This window comes from Colobus angolensis, unplaced genomic scaffold, assembly GCF_000951035.1.
Source record: "Colobus angolensis palliatus isolate OR3802 unplaced genomic scaffold, Cang.pa_1.0 Scaffold450, whole genome shotgun sequence".
NCBI lineage: Eukaryota > Metazoa > Chordata > Mammalia > Primates > Cercopithecidae > Colobus > Colobus angolensis.
Window position 1 is genome coordinate 566,794 of NW_012117933.1, and position 27,879 is coordinate 594,672.

At 41.4% G+C, this 27,879-nt stretch overlaps 1 protein-coding gene across 3 annotated transcripts in view; it reads left to right on the forward strand.

The window, feature by feature from the left end:
• The window catches only part of EGFL6 (EGF-like-domain, multiple 6), a 66,014-nt gene that overhangs the window by 18,677 nt on the left and 19,458 nt on the right, over positions 1-27,879 (forward strand). For 2 of the 3 annotated variants that reach the window (XM_011957827.1, XM_011957828.1), the window contains exons 2-7: positions 1,546-1,658; positions 7,756-7,848; positions 13,101-13,220; positions 17,606-17,725; positions 20,621-20,755; positions 22,566-22,688. In XM_011957827.1, coding sequence (XP_011813217.1) covers positions 1,546-1,658; positions 7,756-7,848; positions 13,101-13,220; positions 17,606-17,725; positions 20,621-20,755; positions 22,566-22,688 — 704 coding nt within the window. The remainder of the gene's footprint in view (positions 1-1,545; positions 1,659-7,755; positions 7,849-13,100; positions 13,221-17,605; positions 17,726-20,620; positions 20,756-22,565; positions 22,689-27,879) is intronic. The other variant, XM_011957829.1, reaches the window with a different exon arrangement.

Consider the following 27,879-nt stretch of genomic DNA (forward strand, 5'->3'; position numbering starts at 1 on the left):
ACACCAACATTGCACAAGTATACATATGTAACAAACCTGCACGTTATGCACATGTACCCTAGAACTTAAAGTATAATAAAAAATAAAAAAAAATAAAAAAAAATTTAAAAAAAAAAAAAGACAAATAGATTAATGAAACATAAAAAAAAAAAAATCATCTTTGCATTTGGTGCTCTCAGTAAATGAAATGTCTCAGACCATATCTTTATAACTCTTAGCTGAGTAATCAAATTTGTGGGAGAGGCAGACCATGAGGGAAATCTACAAGGTTGTTTAACTTCTCGACTTTGACTTACATATTATTAACTTGCATAAAGTTCAGTTCTGTAGCAGAAAGCACATGGTAAAATGTGCATTCCTTTGTCTGTTAAAGAGCCCAGGAAACATTTTTACAGTGTATTTAATATGTGTAAGGAAATCATCACAGCCCTCCACTATATACACAATGCAAGTATTTTCCTTCGAAGTCTGGTAGCAACCCTGTCCAATATCAGGACCGTAAGTAGGTAAACATGCAATGAACTTCATCCATGGCGGCACTACTTGGGGGCACTTGGTAGGGGGCAGGGGGCTCACCTTTTTCAGGCAAGCTAGATCAGGCAAGCTACAGCTTGCAGGCCAAAGCTAGGTGATCCCTCTTTGTAAACAGCCCATGAGCGAAGAACAGTTTTTACATTTTTAAATGTTCAAAGATGGAACAAAAGGAGAATACTATATCATGACACAGGAAAATTATATGCTATTCAAATTTCAGTGTCCATAAATAAAGTTTTATTGGACCACAATCATACCCATCTGTTTACTATTGCCTATGGCTGCTTTTGTACTTGGACAGATATCTCATGGCCCTACAAAGCCTAAAATACTGACCATCTGGCTTTTTACAGAAAATGTTTGCCGATCTCTGCTCTAAAATTAAGCAGTTTAGCAAATTGGGTTTCCAGGAGGTCATGTGGAATGGGAACGAGCCCTGGGCTAGAATTCCCAATACCTAGCTCTGCTGGGGATGTGACTCCACTCCATTGGACTGGAGTTTCCTCCTCTGTAACATGAGAGGGCTTTGCTGAACGAGCCCTTCCAGCTCTTAATCATCTATAGTGTGTGTTGATTCCTGTCTATTCAATGGTTCCCAGGTGCCAGTGGGGTAAAAGTGCAGAGCTCTGGTCTGGGACAAAGCCACAGTACCAGAAAGTCACTGAAATAGACAAAGAACTGGATAGTTGCTATGCGTATACAGAGCAGATCTGAAAAGCGGCACTCTACAAGGTTCAAAAACATACATTTTGGACATCTTCATGTGCCCTAGTTTTATAGATTATGTAACCAAATTCTTTTAACCGTGGGGAAGAAGGAAATGGTTGAAACTAATTATTGAGGAAGGATGGCAACCCCAAAATTCAGGTTTTCAAAATCTAATTTAGCACTTACTGCGGGTTGGTTGAAATTAACCAGATAATTGACATCTCTGATTCTTTTAGTAGTAGGGAAGAGTTTCTGTTGTCTTTTCTATTTTCTCAATACTAACATGTAGTTCTTTATCTGCAGTGCCAGGCATCACGGGTTGTTAGCATCGGCACGTCAGCCTGGGGTCTGTCACTATGGAACGAGACTAGCCTGCTGCTACGGCTGGAGAAGAAACAGCAAGGGAGTCTGTGAAGGTAATTTTGTAAAAACTCAGACCCTGCACTTGGATCAGGGCCCTTAGGTTTTTATCTGTCACACCATGAACTGCCACAAAATTGCCAGTGGATCTCTTAGGCAAGGACATGCATAACTACCAATAACCAAGGTCTGAGTTCCTATGAGATCTCTTCCCAGACAAAATGTGGCTGATGCCATCATACTTGGCATGATTTATTTTAGAAGACTGTCTTGTCAATTATTTTTGTGATTATCTTAGTGAGTATGACTGGGTTGTTTGTTTTTGGTTTTCTTTTTAATCTAAAGGAACTAAGATGGGCAAAAGCAGGCCAGTAAATTCCTCCTCTAATTATAGTTTAAGTGATTTCCAATGAAATACACTTTTTAATTATTAATCATCCAACTAGTAGGCTTCAGCCACAAAACAAGTACGCCTTTTAGCTTATAGATTTGTTACTCACATTTTTAAAATCCATACTGCCAATGTCTACATGTTTTCAAGGTACACATGCATATATGCAAAGATTTTAAGTATTTTGCTGATTTTTGATACATTGCAAACCAAGGAACCATAATTTGCCTTGGACATTGTTTCTCAAACTATGTGTTAGGAACTCCAAGAGAGGTCTCTAACCATTTCAAGGAGGTTGGGGAGGGCAGAGATGAGCATAAAGTTTTTGCCTTTTTTTTTTTTTTTATGACTTTCCGTAACGACCAACACTGACAGTGTAGTGGAACAAAATCCACATTCCTCCTAACTGACTGTCTCACCAGGGGTGTATTCCTTCAGGGCAGGAGTCTACTCTCACGTGTCCCTGTGTCCTTCAGTAGGTAGCGTGTGCCTCATCCTAAGTTCTTTATCTATTAAATGGGATAACAACACAATTGCAGGTCCCATAAAAGTACTAACATGTTAGTTATTTTTAGGAATAACAATGCTACCTTCTTTTTGCTGGTCTGTTCCTGCCCCAACCTCCTTCTCTCTGGCTGGTTAAAAAATATCTGGATTGACCATAAGTAGGGTCAGAACTTGATAATATCCAAAATCTATAAAACAATAGAAAACATTGATACTGTTCCCACATGTTCCATATTATGCAAAACCTTCTGCCATCATAGTTTGCTTGTGACAAGATGACAAGAGCATAAAAATACTGGACAAAAACAAAGATCATCATTGCCCACTTAGATAAAGGAAGTTAGAATATCCTCCTGGGACTTGTGTCAATTAAAAGAGTGGGTCCCCATCCTGATTGGATTGATAGTGTCACGATCAAGGGCATTGAGAACCAGACTGACCTGGGTGACCTTGGGCAAGCTAGCTAAGGTAAGCTAGCTAAGGCTCAATTTCCTCCTCTGCAACATGGTGAGAGCAATATCTACCTCTGAGAGTAAGGAGTGTATGCATTAAAGGGTGAGTTCATTACCTGTCATGCATAGAAAATACCTCATAAATTACCATTCCTTCAGGAAGGACCAATAATTCTCATCACAAATTTCTCTTCATTAAAGCACCAGGTGATGGGGGGATTAAATGTGGCTCTATTCTTTTTCTAGACACAACATAACACATTTTTATTTGAAGTCAGTCAGGTGGAAAGGGGCAAAAACCACGTGAAACACATGATTTAGAATCTCTCTTACAGTTGCACAAACATCAGTGTCTACTGCCATGTTTTACTGCCATAAAACTTGTAAGACCCAGCATGTTGCTGGTGAATAAATGAAGGCAAGGTTTGACTTTCAGGAAGGGCTTTTCTGTAACTGCATAAGAGCAATTTGGCCATGACGCATGCAGCCAATCACATTCTCAATGCTTTCAGGGACTGTATAATACCACAGGCATAAAATAATTTAAAGCAAGATGTTAAAACGGCAAGTGCAGAGGGTTCAAGCAAAATGCTCACTATGCAAGTTTTGCAAGCTGAAGAGACAGTCAGCACACCTACTGCTCTAGTCAAATGTTCAGGTCTTAAATTGCAATGATTTTTAGATCTAAAATGTGTATCATGTTTTATCCAATTTGCATGGTCCTTCTTGATGGTAAAGTCATATGTTTCTTGAAGCACCAAGTAACAGGGTAGTTATTCCCTGATTGCTGGGTTTCTGATTTCTAAGCCAGAGTTGTGGGACGCATGATAATAAGAATACACATCAACCTGCCCCAACAAGGAGAGCCAGACCCCAGGCTGTGAGGTCCCAGTCCACCCAGGCTTTCCCCTCTGCCTGTCTATTTGCCCTTCACTCCTCTTGAAGCCCTGCCTCTATGTATGCTGGAGCTTTCTAGCTCTCAGCCTCTACCCTGTCTAAATCTCCTCCCAAGGCAGGGTCTCATCAATTCGATATCATTACCCTTAAAATGTATGCCACTTTAGTGAGATGAAATACAGAGTTGTCCATGAACAAGTACCTGATGAAAAGCTCCAGATAGAGAAGTTTGGGGGAGAACTAAATAAGACTTTTACTTTGTCTAAAGCATGCTTCAATCTCAGGCCATTTTAAACACAAACTGAATCTCCCTTGCTGTCAATTGGCTGTTCAAGTCACAGATCCAAAGTTACTGTAAATTGAAAACATCTTACTAAAGCTTTAACCTTATAGCAAGGGTATTATTCACCATTTCTCCTATGTTCTATTTGGCATTTATGCTGGGCTTTCCTGTCTGGATCACATTGGAAATCAGATCAGTTTCCAGGGAACAACTAGAGGCCTTCAGGGCTTTAAAAAAAAAAAGATTTATTTTTCTAATATCTGAATTTAAAGTTGCAACTCCAAGTACATATCCATAACAAAGTAGACACTGGAAATTAAATTCTGTCTCTTTTGTCTCTAAAAGTGGAAAAACTTTGCTGGGGAAGCATTTTTCCCTTGTGATTTGTTCAGAGCCATAAAATGTTCCCCTGTTAAAAGTTCCACAATAATTACTTTATTCATTATTCAAAAATATTCAAATATTTAACATGTTTACAACACTATATTAAATGCTACAGGAGAAACAATGATGAACGTTTAAGTCCCCGTCCTAAAGGCACTTGGAAACAAGTAGTGGATGAAAGACAAGCACTGTAGCCAAATATATGCCTCATTAATAAGACAAAAACTGATCAGTTGCACAGGAGGGGCCTGCCAAAGTTCTGTGGAGTTCTCGAAGTTCAGTGGGCATTCATAGGTGGCTGGAGAAATCTGTAAAGGCTTTTAGAAGAAGGGGTCATGCAAGGTGATCCTTGAAGAATGGGGAGGATATTAACTACTGGAAACCCAGGGAAGAGTATCCTAGGGAGGGGTAGGAAAAGGCAGAAAGTAAAGGGTAGGTCTAGAAAACAGCAAGCAATGTCTTTTGCCCACAGTGTTGCCTTTGTCAGGGGGTGGGGGGTGCAGCTAGAAAAGAAGGTGGAGGCCAGATCAGGCTAGGTTTGAATTTATTTATTTTTGTTTTCTAGACAGAGTCTTGCTCTGTCACCCAGGCTGGAGTGCAGCAGTGCGACCTCAGCTCACTGCAACCTCTGCCTCCTGGGTTCAAGTGATTCTCCTGCCTCAGTCTCCCAAGTAGCTGGGATTATAGATGCCTGCCTCCATGCCTGGCTAATTTTTGGATTTTTAGTAGAGATGCGGTTTCCCCATGTTGACCAGGCTGGTCTCAAACTCCTGACCTCAAGTGATCCACCCTCCACGGCCTCCCAAAATTCTGGGATTACAGACGTGAGTCACCATGCCTAGCCAGATCATGCTAGTTTTAACTTGGTTATGATACCTGTACTGTATTCAGGAGGGAACAAAGATTTTTTTTTTTTTGAGACGGAGTCTCGGTCTGTCGCCTGGGCTGGAGTGCAATGGCCATATCTCAGCTCACTGCAAGCTCCGCCTCCCGGATTCACGCCATTCTCCTGCCTCAGCCTCCCGAGTAGCTGGGACCTGCCTCCATGCCTGGCTAATTTTTGGATTTTTAGTAGAGATGCGGTTTCCCCATGTTGACCAGGCTGGTCTCAAACTCCTGACCTCAAGTGATCCACCCTCCACGGCCTCCCAAAATTCTGGGATTACAGACGTGAGTCACCATGCCTAGCCAGATCATGCTAGTTTTAACTTGGTTATGATACCTGTACTGTATTCAGGAGGGAACAAAGATTTTTTTTTTTTTGAGACGGAGTCTCGGTCTGTCGCCTGGGCTGGAGTGCAATGGCCATATCTCAGCTCACTGCAAGCTCCGCCTCCCGGATTCACGCCATTCTCCTGCCTCAGCCTCCCGAGTAGCTGGGACTACAGGCACCAGCCACCTTGCCCGGCTAGCTTTTTGTATTTTTTAGTAGAGACGGGGTTTCACCGTGTTAGCCAGGATGGTCTCGAACTCCTGACCTCGTGATCCGCCCGTCTCGGCCTCCCAAAGTGCTGGGATTACAGGCTTGAACCACCGCGCCCGGCCCGGGAACAAAGATTATATGATGACCTCTGTGCAAGGCATGGCATGATCAGAGCTATGCTTTTGGACTATTAGTTTAATGTCACGTCTGACATCAAGTTTGCTAGGAGCAGAGCCTGAAAGGGGGATTCTTGTACAAATACTCCATTGAAAGGTGTCTTAGGAGCAATTTGCAAGGGAATGGGGGAGCAGGGGAAGGGACTAGGCAGAGATATGGTTTCAAAAGAAGTCTAGCTTCAGCCTGATCCCACAGGGACCTCTAGGGCGTTAATTGCACCACAGTTTGTCCTGCCAAGAAACAAGGAACTAGGCTGTTAGTCTCCTGCATCAGTGACGCACTGGTCACAAGCTGTGGTGGGGAAAGCAGGGAGAGAGAGGGATTTAGCATCATCTTCCAAGTATCTGTGGGCAAGGCAGTTCCCATTAGCTAGATAGATAGTTGTTCAATGAATGAGTTGGTGGTAGAAACAGGAATAGGATATTGCAACTGAATGGTCTGGAGACAAAAAAAAATAGACAACTGAATTTTTTGAGTCCAGGTAACTGGTAGAGGAATGATGATAATAACAAAAAATAGGATGTGGGGTTTAGGGAAAGATGCTGGTATGTTTAAGAATAGGCTTTCTTAGAGGTGGACCTACTATGAGCCAGGGGAATTGATGGATGGCGAAGTAGGCACCATTCCTGGGCAATTGCTGAGTCATTCTTTCCTATTATGGCTATTTCTTGAGCTCCTACTGTATCCAGAAGCTGCTGAGAATCCTTGATACCCTAAAAGTCTCCTCTCTCTCTCATATATTATATCCTCTCCCTTTCTACTCTTGGGGCTTTCCCATTTTTCTTTTTTCCTATCTACTGCTTTTTCTCCTTATAACCTCCTTGTGAGCTGGAATGAAACTATCCATCATCTTTGACTATTTGTTTTCTTGCCCCCGACTGAATCGGTTATAACATCCTACCCCTGTTGTTTCTCCCACCACTTTATTCATTGAACAAATATTTATTGTCTACTTTGTGTCAAGAGTTGGGATGCAGAAGTGAATAAAATAGAAAAACAAATCCTGCCTTTGTCGTGCTTTCTCATGCCTCCATCATCATCCTCATCATCATCATGATGCTTTTAGTTTCCATCCTTAGGGCTAGAAGTAGCACCTTCCTGCCTCCAATCTGTTGGTTGTTCAGTCTGATTGATAATGCGCAGCATTAAAAAGATTTTGATCACTTAAAAGAGAAATGGAGAAAATATGGAGGAGATGAAACGAGGCAAGAGACAGAAGAAAGGGGAATGACGTTGGCATTTGCCCAGGGTTACTCTGGAGTCTCTTCCAGTTCCAATATTATACTTATTTTATTAAATCTTTTGTGTTTGCATGCAAAACTGGCTGACTGTGGTCTGGGAGGCTTTATATTTCATTGAATACCACTGGAAGTGTGGCATTGCCGAGCAAAGTCACACTAAACTTGCATGCATTGGGTGGGGGTGTGGTGGGCGGGGGTCGGGGGGGTGGCAGTAATCTCATTCAAAAGAAAAATACTTTCCAGTGTCTGAAAGGTGAAAACAGATTCAAAGGGAGGCAGATTGTCCTCCATATGTCCCCATGGAGTTCTCTGCCACACAGAACACAGCGAAGCTTTGCGTGCATTTCACTACACTAACTACTGTTCTTTTATCATCGAGACATCTTTTCCTTCCACAGCTACATGCGAACCTGGATGCAAGTTTGGTGAGTGCATGGGACCAAACAAATGCAGATGCTTTCCAGGATACACCGGGAAAACCTGCAGTCAAGGTCAGTAAGGTAGCCTGGGGTCACAGTTCAAATTCAATCATTGCAGCAGGGCTGGCGACGCAATATGGTATGCAGGATTTCTTAGGGTTTTTTAAAGTCAAATCTTCAAATGAAGGTGCTTTCAGGACAAGTTTTTCAATCTCTTCTCCTTGAAAAATGTAAAAAGTCTGATGTTTTTTTCAAGATGCCCAATAAAATGCCTTTTTTCTTTTCTTTTTTCTCTTTTTTTTAAGCATTTTGTTTTTATAAGCTAAAGACCTTTTATATTTTTTACTTTTTTATTTCATCTCTTTCTGTAACAGAAAAAAAGAGTCTTTTTAAAGTAAATAATTTTATTGTTTTTTAAACTACCTAAGTATTGTAAGTATATTTTTATTTTTAAAATCCAACAGTGCAAAAAAATATAAAAGTGAGAGTAATCACCACTAGTTGTTACTATAAGCATAGTTAAGTTTGTCTTAGATCCTGGAAGTCTTTTTCTGTGATAGTACAAATGTAAGTATTTCTCATAGGCATCTTTGCATGTCAGCACACACAAAACTACTTTACATTTTTTAAGGCTGTATCCTAGTCCCTAGTGTGAATACTTTTATCCTTTATGCAAAAATATGCTTTATTTAACCATTATCATTTATGTTGTCTCCAATTTTTTGCCATTACAAACAGTGCTAAATCTAACATTGTTCTATGCATAGCCCTGCTTTCTTGAATGAATATTTTTGTAGGAAAAATATTTAAAAGTGGAATTGTTGGGTTGAACGATGTGCATATTATTATACTTCATATACTTTTTTTTTTTTTTGAGACAGTGTCTCACTCTGTCACCCAGGGTAGAGTGCAGTGGCGTGATCATGGCTCACTGCAGCCTCAACCACCTGGGCTCTAGCGATCCTCCTTGCTACTCAGGGACCACAGGCACACACCACCATGTCTGGCTACTTTTTACAGTTTTTGTATAGGCGAGGTCCCACTACGTTGCCCAGGCTGGTCTTGAACTCCTGAGCTCAAGCCATCCTCCCGCCTTGCCCTCCCAAAGTGCTGAGATTAAAGGCTGAGCCACCACTCCTGGCCTTGATATATCGTAATAGATAATTTATAACTTTCATCCCAGATCATTTGTCTGAAAACATTGAAGAGATTATAATATCTATAACAGTGGTTCTCAACCTGGGTAATTTTGTCTCCCAGGAAGAGTTGCCAGATAAAATACAGATACCCAGTTAGATTTAAATTTCACATAAACAACAAATAATTTTATAGTATATGTTTGTTCAAAATAGTATATGGGGGATGTGAGGGTGATCTGGCTGTGACATGTCTTCCCATTGCTCACCTGGGTTGATTTGGCTGATCTGACTGGCTAGGCAGACGTCCCCTTCCTCCCTCACTGCTCCATGTGTGTCCTTCCTGAAGCTGTGTGCTCGGGCGGAGAGGACGACCATCCCTGATAGAGGAGGACTGGCCTTCACTCAAGGCTATATTAGCTGTGCTCCCCTGCTAGAACCTCCAAACAGGCTCTCAAAATAGTATATGAGATGTGTGTATACTTAAAAAGTATTAGTCATTTATCTGACATTCAAATTTATCTGAGAATCCTTTACAGTTTTGTTTAGAGATGGGGGTCTCACTACGTTGCCCAGGCTGGATTGCAGTGACTATACTGCATCCATGATCTCCTGGCCTCAAAGCAATCCTCTCGCCTCAGACTTCTGACTACAGGCACACACCAATACACCCAGCTGGAATCTTGTATTTTTATTTGCCAGATCTGGGAGCCTTATCCCGGGCAACATCTGGCAGTGTCTGAAGACATTTGGAGGGGGTGCTACTGGTGTCTAATGGGTAGAGATCAGGGATGCTGCTAAGCACCTTACAATGCACAGGATAGCAGTACCCGCAACAAAGAATGATCAGACCCAAATGTCAGTAGTGCCAAGACTGAAAAACCCTGCTCTAAATGTGGTGAATAAAAGTGCCTCATTGGAGCAAGGGATATGGTCTTTGCTATAGATCAGTAGATTTCAACTTGGGTGATTTTGTCATCCACGGGATACTTGACAATGACTGGGGACAATTTTGGTTGTCATAACTAGGTGTGGGAGGTACTCCTGGCATCTAGTGAATGGAGCCCAGGGATGCTGCTAAACATCCTGCAGCGCACAGAACAGCCCCCACAACAAATAATGATTTGTGTCAACAGAAGTTAAGAAACCCTGGCATGAAGAAATCTGCAATAATTCAGAAAGGGTCCCCAGTCCTATAATGAAGTTGAACAAAGAGCAGTAAATCAAATTCAGCTGCCCTTGGAAAATGGCGTTTCAGAGAAGACTGAACACCCACTCCACTCTACCACTCCCAGCCCTTGTCGCCAAGCCAAGAGATTAGCCCCATAGACTGAAATAGCTGCTCTTTGAGCTGCCAGCCCTACAGCCTCAGAGAGCAATCTGGCTCTCTGTGTCCTACCACCAGCATAGAGGCCAGAGTCCTGAAGATGCTTCTTAGAATTGCATGCAACTGCTTGAGAGAGGTGCTTCAAGAATTGTGCATTCAGGGTGGGCACAGTGGCTCACACCTGTAATCCCAGCACTTAGGGAGGCTGAGGGGGGTGGATCATCTGAGGTCAGGAGTTTGAGACCAGCCTGGCCAAAACCCCATCTCTACTAAAAATACAAAAATTAGCCGGGCATGGTGGCGAATGCCTGTAATCCTAGCTACTCGGGAGGCTGAGGCAGGAGAATCACTTGAACCCGGGAGGCGGAGGTTGCAGTGAGCCGAGATCATGCCATTGCACTGCAGCCTGGGCAACAGAACGAGACTCCATCTCAAAAAAAAAAAAAAATCATGCTTTCATAAGGAATAATTTAGCTATACCCCTCACCAGAGGTTTTACAGCAGAAAACTTGATTTTCCATATGTTTTGGATTCTGAACCAAGATAATGTCTGAAGAGATTTAGAATAGAGACAATATTTTTCATGTTAGTTTTAAAGTCCCAGTAAAATATTAACGTTGAGGGAGTGGTCCGGTTGGCTGAAGTTTTGAGGCAATCTGTCTTCTTCCCACAGCCTCCCTGCCCTGTGGCAGCCTGATCAAAGTCCACGTACATCCATTAATGGTGACAGGCCTCAGCCCTCAACTCATGTCTTTCCCAAAACACTCTTCCCAGAAATGAGTGAGTCACCTCAGAGTTAGGGCCAAGCTATGGGATATTCCTGGGTTTCCCATTATGACCAATCAGCATTTCTCAATTTCCCCATTTGAAGAGGTTAGGTTCTATGAGGGAGATGGTAGGGTAAAGGGGATAGGCAATGGAGAAGAGGGTTTCAAATGTCCAGTTAGAACGTTGGAAAATCTCCATATAAGGATCTTTTCAGAGATGAAAGCAGCTCCTTATTTTCAAGAATCTGTTACCATGCTGACCTTTTGCCTTCCATGGAATTTGTTTGTTTTTTTCCTCTCTGTATCTTCCCTGGTAGAGTTAAGATATGAAACCCTCACATGACCACATTTCCAAAGGCAACATCCTCTACAGATAATCTTTGTAAAGTTTTGTTTTCCTTCTGTGTCATTTTTTATTTTAATAAAAATGTTACTTGTTCTTAAGTTGTTCTTGTTGTTGTTTTAGAAAACACGAAAGTTGTGGCCGGGCGCGGTGGCTCAAGCCTGTAATCCCAGCACTTTGGGAGGCCGAGATGGGCGGATCACGAGGTCAGGAGATCGAGACCATCCTGGCTAACACGGTGAAACCCTGTCTCTACTAAAAATACAAAAAAAACTAGCCGGGCGAGGTGGTGGGCGCCTGTAGTCCCAGCTACTCCGGAGGCTGAGGCAGGAGAATGGCGTAAACCCGGGAGGCGGAGCTTGCAGTGAGCTGAGATCCGGCCACTGCACTCCAGCCCGGGCAACAGAGCGAGACTCCGTGTCAAAAAAAAAAAAAAAAAAAAAAAAAAAAAAAAATAGAAAACACGAAAGCACAGAGAAGAAAGTCACCCTCGATCTTACCACCTGAAGATAACCATTAGAGAGCATACCCTCCCGGGCTTTTCTTTCCCTATGTATTTTTTAAACAAATTTTGGAATGATCTGTACACAGAGTTTTGTAACCTTCTTTTATCACTTAACATCCTGTGAACGTCATATATATATATATACACACACATATGTGTATATATATGTGTGTGTGTGTGTGTGTGTGTGTGTGTGTGTATTTTAATCATCCAGCCCAAATGTCATCCTGTGAACATCTTAGGATTAAATATTGTCCTCCAACTTCACCACTCAGAGCTGTCTGACAGGGCTCCCTCTAGAGGAATGTGAGCCAAAGCAATTTGGCCAGTGCAGGGGCCACCCGAAATAATAATTGACAGGAGGCTGTGCTGTCAGCCTATGTCAGCGGCTGCTTGGGATAGCGTGAAAGGCAGAAATATATAAATTATCTATTTCTAACTTTTTGTTCAAGTAGTATACACATAGAATTGTGCATACATAAAATATGTATGGCTCAATGACTTGTTCTAAATGCCCATGTCACTAGTATCTAGATCAAAAGCCAGAAACTTGGCCCCTCAGAAGACTCCCTCACACACCTTCCAGTCACTTCCACTGCCAGTGAGAGAACCATATCTTGACCTCTTATATCACAGATTAGCTGTGCTTGTTTTTTTAACTGTATATAAATGGACTCATACAGTATGTACATTTATATCCAGCTTCTTCCACTCAATATCATGTTTGTGAGATTCATCCATTGTTGCTCGTAGTTGTCATTTGTTCAGTTTCATTTCTGTATATTATTCCATTGTGTAAATATACAAGTCATTTATCTATTCTTCTGTTGGGAGGTGTTTGGATTACTTCTAGTTTGGGGCTATCTAGCATCATGCTATTATGATCATTTTAGTATGTAGGGTGTTTTTGGTGGGCAAAAATCCACATTTCTGTTGGGTATATTCCCAGGACTGGAATTTCCAGGTCATGAGTATGTCTAAATATAGCTTTAGTAGATTCTGCCAAGCAGTTTTCCAAAGTGTTGTACCAATTTACATTCCTTCCAGTGGTGTATAGTTATTCCATCTGCTACACATTGTTACCAATCCTTTAAAATAGAATTTGATGGTCAGAGAGGAGGTGGGTAAGTGGTAGTGTTCAGGGAAGCTAACCCAGTTGTCCTTTCCAAGACTAGGGTCTAATATTCCCCATCTGGAAGTTTCCTGATTCAGTTCACCTTTCCCTGTTTTCTAAATGTCCCTGCAGACGTGAATGAGTGTGGAATGAAACCCCGGCCATGCCAACACAGATGTGTGAATACACATGGAAGCTACAAGTGCTTTTGCCTCAGTGGCCACATGCTTATGCCAGATGCCACGTGTGTGAGTAAGTTTCAACTGCCAGGCTGAGCTCAGTCAATGTTTAAGTCTTGACTTTTGCCATTTGATGCTTGGGGAAAAGCTGATTTCAGTGATTTTTTTAAAAAAATCTCTAATATTGCCCCCAGCTAAAATGTTTTGGGGCCCTTCCATCTGTCCTTCCGTTCTTCCTTCCTTCCTTCCTTCCTTCCTTCCTCCCTTCCTTCCTTCCTTCCTTCCTATTTTCTTCTTCTTCTCCTTCTCCTCCTCCTCCTCCTCTTCCTCCTCCTTCTTCTTCTTTTTTTTTTTCAAGACAGAGTCTCGCTCTGTCACCCAGGCTGGAGTGCAGTGGTGCGATCTCAGCTCACTGTAACTTCTGCCTCCTGAGTTCAAGCGATTCTCCTGCCTCAGCCTCCTGAGTAGCTGGGACTACAGGCACATGCCACCACGCCTAGCTAATTTTTGTATTTTTAGTAGAGATGGGGTTTCTTCATCTTGGCCAGGCTGGTCTCAAACTCTTGACCTCAGGTGATCCACCCACTTCGGCCTCTCAAAGTCGTGGGATTACAGGCGTGAGCCACCATGCCCAGCTTCCGTAATTTTTTTTTAAAAAAGTAAGTGCTGGCTGGGCATGGTGGCTCACACCTGTAATCCCAGCACTTTGGGAGGCTGAGGCGGGTGGATCACCTGAGGTCAGGAGTTTGAGACCAGCCTGGTCAACATGAAGAAACCCCGTCTCTATTAAAGAAAAATACAAAACTTAGCCGGGCATGGTAGTACACCTGTAATCTCAGCTCCTTGGGAAGCTGAGGCATGCGAATTGCTTGAACCGGGGAGGTGGAGGTTGCAGTGAGCCAAGATTGCACCACTGCATTCCAGCCTGGGTGAGAGAGCAAAACTCTGTCTCAAAAAAAAAAAAAAAAAAAAGGTAAAATAACATGAAATTCACATTATTTTAAATTTCAAGTGAACAATTCAGTAGCTTTTAGTACATTCACAATGTTGTATAACCATCACCCCTATCGAGTTCCAGAAGATCTTCATCACTCCAAAAGGAAACCAGACCCAGTCAATCCCCACTCCCCCTCCTCCAGTCCCTGGCAACTACAAATCTGCCTTCCTTCTCTAGGGATTTGCCTATTCTGGACGCTTACTTTATAAATAAAAAGGCAAACTAGGGGGAAAATAAATTGTATATCTATATCTGCATCTATATATATGCAGAGCCCTGTTGAGTTTCCTCATGAAAATAAACACGTTGAACAAAATAAGCAGATTGTTTTAGGGAGGTGATACATTTAAATTCCTTCTCGGAACATCAATTCTTCCCACCAGTTAACTTTCTCACGCCCCTTGCCCCACTCCCAAAGATTAGTGACACTTGCTGGAAATACATTCCGACTTACTCACATTCCTGAAAAGAAAAGCCCTTCTGTGATAAAGAAAAACCCATGTCCTGTGGGAGAGTAAGAGTCTATACCCATTCGTTTATTGAGAGGGAAGGCTCTTCAGGTTTTATGTTCCAGCTGAAAAGGAAACCCACCCTCCCTGTGTGCCTTCCCTTCTCCCCTTTTCTCTCTCCATCTTTCTTTCCTCTGCCTTGCAGTCCCCAACAAACCCAGAGCCAGCTTCCTGTGGTTGCGGAGTTGCGCGGACTCCCCAGCCCATCCTGGGTTTTCCCAAGATTATAAAATCTTGCCTAGTGCATGGGCTCCTCCTTGGCAAAGTGTCCCAACCCCACCAGTCACTTAGATCTTCTGCTAGCAAGCAAGCATTTGAAAGTGGGCATTGGAAGGGTCTTTTTAAAAAATCCTTATTATTATAAATTAAACAGAAACTCACAGGAAACAAATGCTTAGTTTAATGAATTCTTGTAAGTCAAGCACACTTGTAACCACCACCAAGCAGAACTCTACCAGAACCTCCTCCTCCCACCCCTCCCTAAAGGGAACCACTATCCAGGCTTTTATAGTAATCACTTAAAATTTCAAAAAAGATGTATGCTAATGGATGTTTCTGAAACATTCCATGAAAACCCAGTCAGTGCCAAAAAAGATATCTTTCCTCAAAAGGAAAGATAGAATTAGGTTAATTTTGAAGATTAATTTTAAAAGAAGACAACTAAAGAGAAAAGATGAAAGAATAAAGGAGTAATATAATCATAGGTAGATGTTTGTTACAATACATTGGGTCTCTTTCTGTATATCTAGGGGTTACCTGTGCCTCCCTGTTTATAGGTCAAAGTGTCCAGATAGCCCTAGACCTCTCTCCTGGATGCTGATTGGATTCCACCTGACCCCTTGGGTCTCTTTTGTCCAGCTGGGTGATTGGCATGTTATGGAGGGGAATGGAGGGAGGGAGTACATTCACCATGCCCCTCTGTTGTGGACATTGGGCTAAAACCATATGAGTTTCTTAGCCCCCTGCATTTCTAATCCACACATACTGGGCCGCTGCTATCAAAATGCATTTGTGTGAGATAAGTTATATTTAGCAACAAGTGACAAAAAAGCCAAGTAAATTGTCTCGTTTACTTGAAAAGCTGAAGGAAAGCAGTTCCAGAGCAGTTCAAGAAGGAGTCAGTCTCTGTCATCCTCAGAGTATTGATTTTACTCTCATGCTTGTGGCCTCATAGTTACAATATGGCTGCCCTAGCTCTGGACATCACACACACATGGCAAATAGACAAAACTAAGTGGGTATGGGTGATGCCACTGAACCAATGCCTCTTTTATGTCTGTCTCTTTTTATCATGTGTAATATCTTTTCCAGAAGCCTCACTTCCTCCAGTGGACTTATTTTTATATCTCTTTGACCACACTGCATCATATGGCCACTCCTTGCCAAAGGAAAGCTGGGAGAAGCCTCAGTGCTGGGAATGGCAAGAGAAAAGAGTCCAGAATAGTCTTCAGATAACTGATCAGTTATATCTGCCACACATTTTAGTTCAGTGACCTAAAAGACAAAGTCTTGTGACTTAAGTGACTCTCACTGAGGCTAGATATGTATGGAAAGATGTTGTGGGAAATCAGGGACCCCAAACAGAGGGACCAGCTGGAGCCATGGCAGAGGAACATGAATTGTGAAGATTTCATGGACGTTTATCAGTTCCCAAAATTAACGCTTTTATAATTTCTTATACCTGTCTTTACTTTAATCTCTTAATCCCGTTATCTTCATAAGCTGAAAATGTACATCACCTCAGGATCACTGTTGTACAAATTGATTGTAAAACATGTGTGTTTGAACAATATGAAATCAGTGCACCTTAAAAAAGAACAGAATAACAGCAATTTTCTGGGAACGAGGGAAGATAACCATAAGGTCTGACTGCCTGCAGGGTTGGGCAGAATAGAGCCATATTTTTCCTCTTGCAGGGAGCCCATAAATGGACATGTGAGTAGGAGAGATATTGCTGAATTCTTTTCCCAGCAAGGAATACCCTGGGGAAGAAATGCATTCCTGGGGGGAGGTCTATAAATGGCCACTCTGGGAGTATCTGTCTTATGCTGTTGAGATAAGGACTGAAATATGCCCTGGTCTCCTGCAGTACCCTCAGGCTTAGCAGGATTGAGAAATTCCAGCCTGGTAAATTTTGGTCAGACTAGTTCTCTGCTCTTGAACCCTGTTTCCTGTTAAGATGTTTATCAAGACAGTATGTGCACAGGGACATAGACCCTCATCAGCACCACGGGACATAGACCCTTATCAGTAATTCTAATTTTGCCTTTGCCTTGTGACTTTTATTGCCCTTTGAAGCATGTGATCTTTGTGACCTACTCCCTGTTCATACACCCCCTCCCTTTTTAAAATCTCTAATAAAAACTTGCTGGTTTTGCAGCTCAGGGAACATCACAGACCTACTGATATGTAATGTTACCCCTGGAGGCCCAGATGTAAAATTCCTGTCTTTGTACTCTTTCTCTTTATTTCTCAGACCGACCAACACTTAGGGAAAACAGAAAGAACCTATGTTAAAATATTGGGGGCTGGTTCCCCCAATAGAGAGATCTCCAGAGTAGATTCTTTTACCCTGATTACTCGGTTGATAATCTCCATCAGCAGTTGCATTTCAACCTATTGAGGCCAGCCAGGTGACATAAAAGAGTAGCTAGAGCACACACAAGTGGAGGAAGTGATACAGTCTGAGGGGTGCATGCCCTGCCTAAAGACAATCAAATTCAGTGAAGTGGCCAAGAAAGCAGACCATGAGTAGGATTCAGCCCCAGGGTCACCAAGATGCCACCCCTACTGATTCCTTTTGGCTCTCCATTTGGGACTCAGACAATGAAACTTGTCCTATAATGCCATGCAACATGTTCCATTCAATGGCCCAGAATTTGGTGATAGTTTCTTAGTAAGCTCTTTTTATCATCTTAAGAGAGAAAGGCTAATCCTTGTCTACTTTTTCAGACTCTAGGACATGTGCCATGACAAACTGTCAGTACGGCTGTGAAGACACAGAAGAAGGGCCACAGTGCCTGTGTCCATCCTCAGGACTCCTCCTGGCCCCAAATGGAAGAGTCTGTCTAGGTACAACAGCAGGAATCACCTCTACTCCACCTTCTCTTCCCTTGACTGCCCCTTTACTGAATCTTTTTTAATTCATCACAATCAGCTTGTTGACTAGACATTGCAAACTTCTAAAAGTACAGACTTATATCCGTTTCTGAGATACTTTTAGCCACATATGCTCTAGATATACTTTGGGATGCTAAAAACCCATTTTTCTATTATTTTGTATTGCCTTAATGCCATAGTAGAAAAGGGATGAAGATAATTTTAGTATATTTACTATGTACATTTTATTTAAATTACCATCCAATATAAATTCCACTACTTATATATTGTCATTTAATGAGTAAGATCCTAAGGACCATTGAGCTTTATTCTGGGTTCTAGCTAATATTTTCTGGAAAAACTACATTTACTTATTTTTTAGGTACAACATTATTCAAAATAGTATATACCTTCTATATCATTTACATTAACATGTAATCAATTTCATGTTGTCTTTAAAACTTGCTCTGAGTTATATGAACTAAGTATAATTAATTTAACTGGAGAAAATGAGCAGATTAAGTTCATAATATTAATTAAGGGAACATAAAAATTATTTGTTTATAACTTTGAATTTAGTCAAATCCATTGGCTTAGAACTTTCCTCTCTTGCTCTCCTTTGTCTTATTTGGTGTCTTAGTTTTGGGTTCCACAGAAGCTGACCCTGAGCAACTAGTTGATCTGGGAGGTGATCCCAGGAAACACTGGTTGAGGAGTAGGGAAGTAACCCAGGGAAAGGAAAGTACCAATGCTGGGTGAATCTGGTGAGAAGGTTAAATGAGCTGGGGGCACCTCTGGGAGGCAGATGGAAGCTGCCCCTGAATTTTCCCTCTGGGGCAGGGGTGCTGGATATTCATCCACCGACTTCTGTCCTTCATTGATGGGAGGCTGCTCTGGGACATGACCCCCCAGCACTCCCAGCCTGGCCTGGGTCGGGAGCAAAGCACAATGTCGTAGGTGCAGCAAACAGCCTTTGGCAGGTATGGAAACTTGAATGCTGAGGAGCTGTGGATGGAGCACCCACAGGGTACTCTCAGTAACTGAAGCAACACTTTTTTCAGTTTGTGCTTTGGTTCCTTTGTGGATTTGAATTATGTTCAACCATAAAATTGCCATCAAATTGTATATACTCATAACACTTAATTACATTGCACCTAACATACATAATATTTAGAATAAGTGAGCACTTAGCATTAATGAGGGATATCAAACCAAATCAGAATGTTGAAAGAATTCTTAATCTTCTGTGATTTAAAGAAGCACATATCAGTATGATTTCATAATCTTCTTCACTGCTATAGAAATCCTTTTCAGTCAAGGTGCTAGATGTTTATTTATCCTAACTATACATAATGTAAAAAAAACTGCATTTAGAAAGCTCAGCCAAATGGATCCTAAATTAGTTAAACGCTTTTTAAAAATATACATATAAATTAAAATTTTCTCTCTACTCTTTGAGAATAATCAAAGATTTAATTAGGTTCACAGGATTTACTACTTTTTAGTATAATAAGATTTATATGACAAGGCTAATTCTTGATGAAACTGAATCCAAATTTCCACCCATCTCTTTGAGTTGTTGGTTGTCATTTTTATTGGAAGGGAAAGATGATGTGCATGAAAATGATCGCCAGAAATAATTTTGTTCAACCCAACACTTATTTATTATTTGGAAAATGCAAGAGGCCAGCCTGGGCAATATAGCAAGACCCCATCTCTATTAAAAAAATGTTTGTTAAAAATAGCTGAGCATGGTGATGTGCACCTGTAGTTCCAGCTATGCCGGAGGCTGAGGTGGGAGGATCGCTTGAACTCAGGAGTTTGAGACCAGCCTGAGCAACATAGGCAGATCCTGTTTCTACAAAAAATAAATAAAAAATAGCCAGGCATGGTGGCATATGCTTTGTAGTCCCAGCTACTCAGGAGGCCAAGTGGGAGGATCACTTGAGCCTGGGGAGTTTGAAGCTGTAGTGAGCCATGATTGTTCCACTACACTCCAGCATGGTGACAGACCAGGCCTCGTCTCAAAAAAAAAAAAAGACTGCAAGGGAATAGTAAGATAACACCAACTTGCCTGTTTAAGCCAGGTTCAGAAGAACAACCTAACATCTATTTGATTTGACATCTGAAAGTTAAACCAAGCCTGAGTCTTAGTGGATTGGTCAGCATAGCTGTCAGCCCCTCTGTAACCTGACTCTCAATGGTAGAAAAGGAACAATACACCTATTGTTGGCTAAAATTACATCATTACATAATTACACCTGACCCACAATTTACGCATAAGTGCATGCCTTCACTGTCACATTTCTGTGAGTCAATATTGCAGGGGCCTTGGACAGTCTTACTCATGAAATAGTTATTTTGTAAAATGCAAATTGTGAAAGTCTGTGTGTTTGGTTTACTGAAAGTGTAGCTATCTGACTGTAGTTTCAAAAATTGTATATGTTATACAATATACAATATTCACTCAGTTGGGGAAAATATTCACTCAGCACACATGTAATGTATAGATACCAAGTGCCAGACACATGCTCCCTGCCTGAGAACAGTCAGGGCCTAACAGAAGATGTGAATGTAAGTAATGACATTATGGAAAGATAATGCCTCTTAAAAAGGTATAAAGTAATATAAATACATAAAGTGAAGAGCTGTGTGTGTGCCTGGGGGATCTAGAGCACTTGCCAGAGAATATGATGTTGGCACCAGTATACTATAATCAGTTTCCCAGGTAAAGAAACTGCGCATGTGCATGCATGGTGCATGGTGTGTGTGTGTGTGTGTGTGTGTGTGTGTGTGTGTGTGTGTGTGTGCGCGTGCATGCAGCTACTTTTCTTACTATCACTGACACCTTCTGGTTTTACACCCTAGATATTGATGAATGTGCCTCTGGTAAAGCCATCTGTCCCTACAATCGAAGATGTGTGAACACATTTGGAAGCTACTACTGCAAATGTGACATTGGTTTTGAACTGCAATATATCAGTGGCCGATATGACTGTATGGGTAAGATTCGATGGCACCTTTTCCTTTTTTTCCTGTCCCCACCAAACCTTTGAGCCTTCTCTGCAGATATTTTGATGTCAATTCAATCTATTAGTTGAACAATCTACTGTGCTGACCAGCTTAACAATAAGGAAAGGTTATTTTTTTAGGTGTCTGGCATTTAGGGAATTCCAATGACATCAATTATAAAGCTAGATCAGTAAAGATTTAAAGTAAGGAATACAGCTCTCTTGTGGAAACAATTATCTTGAGATGATTCTGGTGGGACTCTTTTTAATTTGGCTTTTTGTTTTGTTTATATTTTTTGTTCTATCTCCAGTTACACATCTAAAAATGGGAACAATAAAGCAGTATTTATATTTGGTAAAAGGAAGAATAACAAGGTCTATCTAATCTTGATCTCAGTGATCTGTTTATAACAGTCTCCATCAGGGGTGGCTTTAGAGAAGTGTATGAGAGACATGAAGGCCTATGCTTTTTCCTTTCCCCTCTTTCAGCCCTTTCATAGTTCAAGCTCCAAATACGATGTTCCTTTTCCACAGTTACCAAAATCACTCTCTGATAAGATTCTGGTACCAGTTAGCTATTGCCCTAATCTACGTGAAATATTTTATTCCTTAGTGAATGGATTTCAAGCCTCCGTGAACAAGTGAGGTGGGGTATTTGGGGAGTCCTTAGATGCATTCCCATTGCCCTTTATATAATGTAGGATGGGGCCTGCCCTATAGTGAAGGGAAATTCGGGCTCCCTGTGGATTTCTCTACCCATAACACGTGTAACAAAGGTATATGCATGACATGGAAGGCTAATAGTTGAGAAAAAAATAGGATTGATTTCAACGCTATACTCAGGCCTTCCCAGGACACATATTGTGTAATCATATTGGGGCAACACTCAATTGCTGGGTTTCTTTGAACCATCTTGTGAAGCTTCCACAGCTCTTCCCTCAAATTTCAAACACAAAGTCCATCCTAGAGAGGATCATATAATCCATATTTCCCATGGACTTGGACCCCATGCCCTCCTGTAGACCAAACCAGCCCTGTAATCCTATGATGCTGTGTTACAGAGTTTAATCCTGTTTACTAATACCTAAGGGGAGGTTCCACAGAACAGGGTGGAATTCACATGGAAAGCTTCAAAAGGAAACAAATCTTTGAGACTTTAATGGTGATTAAGATTAGCGTCTTAGCTTAGCTTTGTGGCTAAATTAAAACCAACAGGTTATTTTGTACATATATGTCTACAAATACATAGATAGAAAATGGGGTGGAGAATACGGCAAATGAACCTCTCACTTGGGTGGAATTTGGTAAATTTTCCTCCTCTAAACCCAGCAGACAAGCTCAGACCAGCCTGACCCTTTCTCCTGGCAGTCTTAGAACAAAATGCCTGTGCCTATAAGTTAGATGATGTCAATGGTTCCTAGTTGATCTTGCCTTTGTTTGTTAGGAATTTCAAGACCTTCCGAATATAGAATTGATTTTCTGATATTGTTATTTAGTTCTAAGTTAGATGAAAAAGTTAAGAGAAAAACGTAAACATCTTACACATTTCGATAGCATTGATAAGCAGGAGATGAAATTGCTGTGGGGGAGGGAAGCAGCAAACACTCCCTACATACCAGGCAGCAAACAAAGCCAGGGCTGCTGGCCAATGAGCCTGCAGTTCTGAACACCTCTCAGTTCTCAGGCAATGCTTGGTTTGTCAGGGGCATTTAGTGCTTGACCCTACAGTTGTTCAAGTGTAAGGGAGAGTCTTTCAGCAAGCCCTGTATCACAGAGTTGTTCACTGGAATGTTCTTTTTTAGACATAAACGAATGTACAATGGATAGCCATACGTGCAGCCACCATGCCAATTGCTTCAATACCCAAGGGTCCTTCAAGTGTAAATGCAAGCAGGGATATAAAGGCAATGGACTTCGGTGTTCTGGTAAGCAGCATTTGGTCATGGTGTCTTAGCTATTCCCAATGAAGCATTCTCCCCATATCTCCTTCCTCCCTCTATTTCTCTCCTTTCTTTGTCTTTCTCTCCCTCTCCCTCTCCCTTACCCTCACTCTGTGTATATGTGCAGTGTTTAACTCTCTGCCTCAGCCTTTTCTTCTTTGCTAATTGGACCACATCTCCAATACTCACTGAAGTTGTAGGCACTAAACTTAAAGAACAGCAAGGGTACTTAATATCTTTCTGGCCATGACATACTTCAAATACTGAACAAAAGATTTAAGGACAAAAGACACTGAGCAAATGTATCTATCAGGATAGACTGAGTTATGGTGCAGTAGCAAGCAAACCTAAAATAACAGTGGCTTAAACCCACAAAGGTTTTTTAACCAAGTGAATCTGGACATTTTCCAGAATGCACAGCCAAAACAAAGTATGATGAAGCTGATCTTCATTAAAGTATGATCACTTTATCTGTCATCCTCAAGGCTGGATCCACTTGTTTTAATGTATATAGCAGAGAGTTTCATTGTTCTTGCTGATGAAATATTTAATACTTTTTGTTAAAACTTTAAATTTATAAACCAGACATCTAACAATAAAATGTTACTGCTATTAATAACTACAACAACAATAAAAGTTTATTTCTCACTCAAGTAATATGTCCAAAGAGAATTTTTCGGGGGTTTCTTCTCAATACAGTCACTTAAGGACACAGACTGATAGAGGCCCCATCATTTTATGGTACCATGGTCTCAATTCAAGGCCTTAGGGTTTGTCACAGCAGAGAAAGAAGCATGGGCAATCATGCACCAGCTGTTAGTTTATTCAAATTGGAAGTATCTAACTTCAAGGGACAAAAATAATAATAAACTTGCTGTGTGCCCAAAAGAGAAGAAAACTAGAAATCTTGGTGAATACCAGGAATGTCTTCCAAGGCAAGGCAGCTATGATTACAGCGCAGTCACTTCCCTAGTAAACAATCATCCAGGTTCGGCTGGGTGTGGTGGCTCACACTTGTAATCCTAGCACTTTGGGAGGCCCAGGGGGGCAGATCACCTAAGGTCAGGAGTTCAAGACCAGCCTGGCCAACATCATAAAACCCTGTCCCTACTAAAAATACAAAAAAATTAGCCAGGCATGGTGGTGCACATCTTTAATCTCAATTACTCGGGAGGCTGAGGCACAAGAATTGCTTGAACTTGGGAGGCAGAGTTTGCAGTGAGCTGAGATTGTACCACTGCACTCCAGCCTGGGCAACAGAGTAAGACTCTGTCTCAAAAAATTAAAATAAATAAATAAATAAATAAAGTCATGCAGGTTTATCCCTCTGGTCATGACCCTTTTAGCACTGGCTCATAGTGTGACTAGACTTGTTGACTGCCCTGATTCAACTCTGTTATATACCCCTTAGCAGAGTTCCTGAATGTTCAATAAATATGGCTGCAAGGTGTACCCTGACTTACATCACATTCCATACCCCCATCTGACCAATGCTCCCAATGATGCAAATGACTGTAACAGTGTCCACTCAGTCATACAAAAATAAACTGTATGTACCATGCTAGACATTTAGCGCCACACCCCTAAAAGGTTCACAGTACCCCAGTGGGCTAGTGTTGAGCACCACTGGACAAGAGTATGTATAAAAGAATATAACCAAAGAAAATGAGTCTGGAAATCAAATTCTGTGAAGGACTGCCGAAAGAACAGGGCAGCATTTAGTCTGGGAAATATAGTATGGAAAAGAATAAATTGGGCCTGTAAATGTTTTAAGAAATATGAAGTAAAAGTGGCTTTCCCAAGCAAACTAAGTCCAGTGGGTGGAGGTTACATTCTCTCTTAAAAATGGCTGCTAGGTATTTAAGAGTGGAGCAGGGAACCCCATGGAGTAGGGACATTCCACTGCCCCTGGCTTGCAGTCTGGGGGCTCTGAGACAGATTCCTGCATTGGGCTGGAGATGGTAATAAATGACCACTTAGTGTCCAGCAACTGGATGCCATGGTTTCTATCCCTCTAGATGGAAGTATCCAATGATGTCCTTCTGAAACTTGATTCAGAGAGAGAGAAATTGGCTGCCCGGGCAGGGCTGTGCGTAGGTAGGTTGGGGGGAAGGACACCATAACCTTGGGAGGCCCCCAGAGAGGAGACTGAATAAATCAGCTTTCCATATTGGATGAGTGCCCAAGGGACCCGTGTTCAAAGCTCCTTTATGCCACCAAATTTGAACATGTACATTCCAGGTTGGGAAGGCCTGAATTTAAATCTTAGCTCTGCCCCATGCTGGCTGTGACCTTTAGCAAATTTCTTAACCTCTCTAAGCTCAGTTTCCTCCTATTCAAAATGGGGTTTTTGGTAGTACTGTGGTGGGTTCTTGTAATGGGCTAGTCCACAGTCCCTTGGAGCTCCCTAATCCTAGTGAGGCAGGGTAGACAGTTGCATGCGTATCTCTAGCAGTGCTCTCTCTCTGACAGGAGTCTCCAGATAAATACTCCAGCTTCCACTTCACGGGGTGGAGCAGTTCCGAGGTGTGTTCTACATTGGCTCCTAGATGTCCCCAGCAGGACTGAGCCCCACTTACCCACAGCGATTACCTGTCCATCTAAGCACCATCTTTTGGCTTTTCTCTCTTCCTGTCTCACTGTCTCCGCTCCCCAGTTTCTGCCTGCTGGAATCACCTTCCAAATAAGTCATCTGCACCCAAATCCTTGTCTCAGGCTCTGCTTGGAGGAACCCACACTAACACAAATATGTCTCGCAGAGGTTCAGTGTGAGGTTTAAATGAGGTGATATAGAGAGAGTTTAGTTTAGCGGGACCACATAGTAGATGCTCATTAAAGTTAGCTGTGATTGTTATTGTTATTAGTATCATTTCAATCAGCTGTTTGTTAAGGGCCACCCACTCTGAAATTTCACAAAGGTAAATGTGAAAATGCTGTGCATACAAAAAAAGATACCTCAGGAAAGCATCTGTTTCAGTAAGTGGGCAACTCACCCCCACATACCCACTCTCCTACCCCTAGGTGTAAAAATCGAAGGCCCAGAGTAAACCTGGAACCATCTTTCTTCCTTGTCATTTGATCCCCTTGAAACTGCAGTGTATTGTTAATGTTAAAATGAAGGCAACATCTTTAAGCATGCAATTAGGTAGTTGTTTGCAGCCTGTGTTTTCTATATTGTAACTCAGTGCTTTGAAATTGTAAATCCCACATCAACACAAACATTTCTTGTGTCAAGAAAATGTCTGTTTTTCTTGGACCATCCAAATTTATGTTGGGGTAAAAGAAATTTGTCTTTATTCTTTGAAACCTCAAATTTATCACACTGTTCTATTCAATATCTGAAAATTATGCATTTTGTTATCCATTCTGCAGCTAAATTATTTCTTTAGTCTTTCACTAGAATGTTTATTTAAAGGAGAAAACTATCTTTGGGTCATTCACCATATTACTTGTCCAACCCTTTTCATTTTGCTTTAATTCTCCATAAAATAAACAGCCATGCTACTATTGAAAATTCATCTTAACAAGGTCTTGACACTCATTGCTTAAAGAAGGATGCCCCAAAATCCACTCTTATGTACATATAAGAGTCATAAAAACAAAAATGAGAAAATTACATCTAGTTAGCATTCAGCATTATAAAACATTATAAAATGTTATATTACAAAATACATTCGTATGCACATAAATTGCTCTTATATAATATAGGGCATAGGCCGGGCACTGTGGCTCATGCCTGTAGCCCTAGCACTTTGGGAGGCCGAGGCAGGTGGATTGCCTGAGCTCAGGGGTTCGAGACCAGCCTGGGCAACACGGTAAAACCCCGTCTCTACTAAAATACAAAAAATTAGCCAGGCATGGTGGTGTGTGCCTGTAGTCCTAGCTACTTGGGAGGTTGAGGTAGGAGAATTGCTTGAAGCCAGGAAGCAGAGATGGCAGTAAGCTGAGATCGCACCACTGCACTCCAGCCTGGGCAACAGAGCGAGACTCCATCTCCATAAATATATATGTGTGTGTGTATGTGTGTGTGTGTGTGTGTGTGTATATATATATATATATATATATATAGCATTGATGTAGCAAGTTTTATTAAGTTGTTTTGAAAAGTTCAGACTCTACATTGCAATATGGAAAAAGAGTTAGATTATCCTAACTCCCTCTCTATACCTAAAGGAAGAAGCACCCTAAATGTAGATGTGTATATGTTGCACTGTTCTAATATAAGTATTAATAATATACTGCCAGATAATTTGGTCTTGATTTGACAGCAGTTACACCTCATTCTAAGAAAATCAAAACCCAGATGATACCCAATTTGGGGAGTAACAGTCAGCTTAGGAAAGGAAACTGCCATTGGCTTACCAGGAGCACAGCTTCTGGAATCATATTACCTTAGCTTGATTCCTGACTTGCTAGCCTACTACCTGTGGACCAAGAACAAATTATTTAATCTTTCAGTGCCTCAGTTTCCACACCTGTAAAATATGAATGATAGTATCCAGCCCTTAATATTGTTTTGATGATTAAATTTATTCATACAGAATAAGTAAATGTCCATCTAAAGGGCTCAGCACCAGTCCAGAATATATGAAATGCTCAATAAGCATGTGCTAGGAGTAGGAGTAATAGTGACAAAGCACTCCTTACCAAAATTCAACAATCATTTCTATTGAAAAGCAGCTTCTTTAGTCACTAAAAATATGCTTATGGCTTAATTCAGTTTGTATAGTGTGTAGTCAAGAATATGGGCTTTGGTACAAGCAGGCCATCCCCATTTTTTTCTTCAATTGTAAACATTAGAAATTTGGACGTATGGCCTGGGAATTTTTCTAACTCTGGAAAAGATTTTAGACATTCGGGTGATGAATGCTAAAAATAGCACACATGTTGAGTGTGTGCCAAGCACTAATCTTAGTAATCGATGTGTGTTCACCCATTTAAACCTCCCAAAAAAACCTGTTCTTATCCCAATTTTATAAATGGAGAGACTGAGGCAAAGAGAAGTTAATTATTCACTTGAGGACATATGGCTGGAAGATGTGGGAGCTAGGAGTCAAACTTAGGAAACTGGGCTTCAGGATTATCTGCTTAAACACAGGACAGGTGTGTTCATGACCAAATTGGTTGATCCTCTGTGATGGAGAACTCAGAGTTTGTCCTCCGCAGCAAACTCTCT